General features: G+C 33.6%; 1 protein-coding gene across 1 annotated transcript in view; it reads right to left on the reverse strand.

Moving 5' to 3' along the window:
* The window catches only part of LOC107605913 (probable plastid-lipid-associated protein 14, chloroplastic), a 4,779-nt gene continuing 1,909 nt past the window's right edge, over positions 909-3,778 (reverse strand). The window contains exons 7-14 of the mRNA XM_016307862.2: positions 3,666-3,752; positions 3,266-3,369; positions 3,097-3,184; positions 2,713-2,793; positions 2,545-2,621; positions 2,197-2,332; positions 1,986-2,048; positions 909-1,739 (exon numbers count right to left, since the gene is read on the reverse strand). Of these exons, the coding sequence (XP_016163348.1) occupies positions 1,086-1,739; positions 1,986-2,048; positions 2,197-2,332; positions 2,545-2,621; positions 2,713-2,793; positions 3,097-3,184; positions 3,266-3,369; positions 3,666-3,752 (1,290 nt within the window). The 3' untranslated portion in view covers positions 909-1,085. The remainder of the gene's footprint in view (positions 1,740-1,985; positions 2,049-2,196; positions 2,333-2,544; positions 2,622-2,712; positions 2,794-3,096; positions 3,185-3,265; positions 3,370-3,665; positions 3,753-3,778) is intronic.

Genomic DNA, 3,778 nt, shown 5'->3' on the forward strand with positions numbered 1-3,778 from the left:
CAACAATGAAATAAAACGTGATGTTATTATTGGACACACAAAAAAAAGGGGTTTCAACTTTCAACTTCTCAGTTCTCACTCTCAAACGTTTTTCAATCTAACCATTTCTCTTGTTTGTCAGAACAATACGATGGTTCAATTTATGGAAAAGGCAAATATTTAAAACTTGATGACTGGTCTTAATATTAATAGTTAGGATATTTTGATTAAAAAATAGCTTCAAAATAATATTATTTATTAATACCTGAGAAAACATTTCTGTAGCGGCCATATTATATTATGGAAAAGATTATTAATATTTAATATGAGTAAAAAAGGTTTACATTTACCAAATATATAATATGGGAAAAATTTCAAATGTATCAGAAATACCGGTGTTTCAGTTGTTTTAATCGTTGATTTTAATTAATATATATTATATATATTCTTATAATTTAGATCAACGGTTAAAACAATTGGAATACCAATATTCTCGAAATACTTGAAACTCTTCCTATAATATGTTAATGCTTTTTATTCTGGGTGAAACTTATCACATGTACAGTTTCGGTGACCGGTTTTGTTTCAAAAAGACAAAACACTTCAAATGATGAAAGTAGACATGGTTAGTTTTATATGATTGACCTTTCTTTCTTTTTTTGTTTCAGTAATATGAGCTTTTTGTTTTTATCAGTAATACGAGTATCATTTTAGTAATTAACTCTGTTATATAACAAAACAAGCAAATCCATCAAGTACTTTTAACATTATTGAATGACAATTCCTCTTTTTTTCCTTATCTATGTTGGTTTGGTTGCTAGGGACTCTGAATGTAGTAAACTAGTAATTGATTCTTCAATTATTTCATATTTATCATCATCAAGTACTTTTTAAGTTTTAACAATTCCTTATCTAAAAGGCTAAAACTGTGATAATAAATAATAGCTAACTTGACTAAAATTATTCTACATGTAAAGACCAAATCATATAGAGGAAACAACTATATATGGACAATACGTTTCAGAAGATCACAATGGACTATTCTATAAACTGAAAAGAAGCTATATACATAAATCATAATGATGAATCTGCTGCTATATTAACATCTAATTAGAATTATTCTTATCTACAAAAGACCTTGAAAATAGGAGTGCTGATCCATTAACCCCACGAAGCACAAGCATCCTGGAGTCCACATAAGTTCCACAGACAACCTTAGACAAATCAAACATTTCTGGTGGGATTTGTGTTCTTAGTTCTTGAAGCACATTTCGTGCCATATCAATGTCTCTATTTAATGGATCGTCAAGATTCATAGTCACATCAACGTCACTTGAAGTAAGCTTTGCTGCAGGAAGACTTGATGGAAACTCCTTGAATGGTGTTATTTTTTGCCATTTTTTGCCGGTGAATTTCTGAGCTAAAGCCTCCTCACTACCAAAAGGGCCAAAAAAGAACTTCTCTGTTGTCTGGTCTTGCTTCAGATATAACCGTCTCCCAGCTCTTAGCATAAATGAAGAATTCACCTGTAATCTCCCGGTTTTGCCAGCTTTGTCGTGCGGCCAGTCCTGGCCAATCATGACGGAGAAACTAATGTCAGAGACAAAAGAAAGATTGGCCTTCATCTTTGATTCTCTTGTCACCGTTAAATGCACATCTCCGACGAGTACACGGGCAGGAGGTTGGCGAAGGGTCAGTCCTACATGCCTCCCAGTGCAGTACAATAGACGCCATTTGCCTGGAAGCAGCTCCAGCCAGTTCTACTCAAATGAATAGTTAGCCTTTAGCATAATGTTATTATATATATATATATATACAAAATCCATGACAAGTTTTAGGTTCTCCTGATTTCAACCCTCCAATTAATTGGATCATTCGGCAATGCCAAATGGTGGAGGCTACTTATTGGATCATTTGCTTTTGGGGTTGGGGGGTAAATTAAAATGCAGGAAAGAACGCTGAAGAGGAGAAATATACAAAAAAAGGTTATTAACCACAGAATTTACCTTCGGCTTTGGATGAGGATTCAACATCTCCATTAAGTCAATGAAGTGGGCAAGTCTACTACGCTAAAAATAAAAACATTGAAACACATAAGTTGACTCCGTAGACATAACACCAATAACAATAAAAACTCTTTTATAGTTGTACAAGGACCCAAATATTCACTATTCGGGTAAAAAGGAGAAAAAGTTGCATATCTCATTGCATGAATACCTGAGGCTGACGATAAATGTATTCCTCACTGATACGCATTGCAGTAGAACCTAGGCCCCATCTGATAATGTCCATTGACGGAACTACACGCCATCTTGGACCACAAAGAAATGGGTGTCTTAGAGCATGCAAACAACTGTACCACAGTTAACATTATCAACATTAGTGGTAGTTATAAACTAGGTTAAAATCAAACTACTAGCTCCATGAAAATGAAATTTATGTCTTCATGGCCCTACACTTTTCTATTATGAAAGTCTTGACATGTATGTCTCTGGTTCATGTCATACAGATTCAATAAAGATTTTAAATTGTCCAACATGGCAGAATTGTTGATTAAATTATTACCTTATCCTTTGTGAAGGCTTGTTTGCAAGCAATAAAGACAAAAGGTGCCAACCAGCACCCCAGTTCCTATCAAGTATCTGCATCAAAATAATATTAGGAAGTCATCAGAAAACACAAAAAACAAGATTAAAACTTTAAACGAACATCACTAAAGAAGCATAAATTTACTTGTAAGCCAGCATTTCCATTTGGGGAACTTCTGCCAAGGATTTCTAACATAAGTTCTCGCAGACATGAAGGATCATATCCCTAAAATTCAAAAGATACATATCACAAAATGTTAAATTGAGAGGTACATCAGTACTAGAAAAAGTGTTTTCTTATTAATTTTTTATTAACCTTCCAACAACCACTAAGTTTAACTAATGCACTATCTCCAAATTTTTAGTACATAGGGCAAAAAGAAAAAGAAAAAGTTCTGTACATGTTAGTTTGAGGTAAGGACGTTAGTTTTTTTTATTATTATTTCAAAAGAAAAGAAAAGGTTGAGCAATTTAGAATTGGTCAAGAGCTTAAGATATAAAATCAAATAAAAAGTTTAGCTTCCTATACCTTTGTGAGGAATAATTTGAACTTTGCAAAGATCGAAGGATCCATAAGCTCCCTCATTACCATTTTAGCCATTATGAAACCCACGCATCTATGCAACACAGATAATACAAATATTATATAGCTCTGAACACCATCCTTCAGTAGCCCATGAAAATTCCCCAAGGCCTACCTCATGTCAAATGCAATCATCATCTGCCGTCGGTCCATGTTGTCCATAGAATCGTTATTTGAACCATTCTCATAAAAGTCGGCAGCATTTCCCAGTATACCTACCTGGTAAACAAACACTAAAGATAAATCAAGCACATGAAGAAAGGTTAAAACAGATTCTACAACGTTTCCAATTTATTATTCCATTTTAGCACAGGTGGTTAACCAAAACTGTTATAATATGATTATTTCCTGTGATTTGCAGTACAATAATTTACAAACTAGCTGCTAAAACAAAAATCTAGGACTATATGATGTATATTACATATTAACATTCTTTTGATCAGCAAACAGCAGAGCTAATCTACAAAACTACAGAAATGAATGAAGAAAGGATGCGTAACAATAACAATGCTTACTTTGATATGTCTGTCCACTGGGCTTATATGCACATTTTCCAGCCTCAACTCTGTATGGGCAAGACCATGGCTATGCAGGTAATTTACCTAAATTATATGAACAATAGAGGAAA

The sequence above is a fragment of the Arachis ipaensis genome, chromosome B07 (assembly GCF_000816755.2).
Source record: "Arachis ipaensis cultivar K30076 chromosome B07, Araip1.1, whole genome shotgun sequence".
Taxonomy (NCBI): domain Eukaryota; kingdom Viridiplantae; phylum Streptophyta; class Magnoliopsida; order Fabales; family Fabaceae; genus Arachis; species Arachis ipaensis.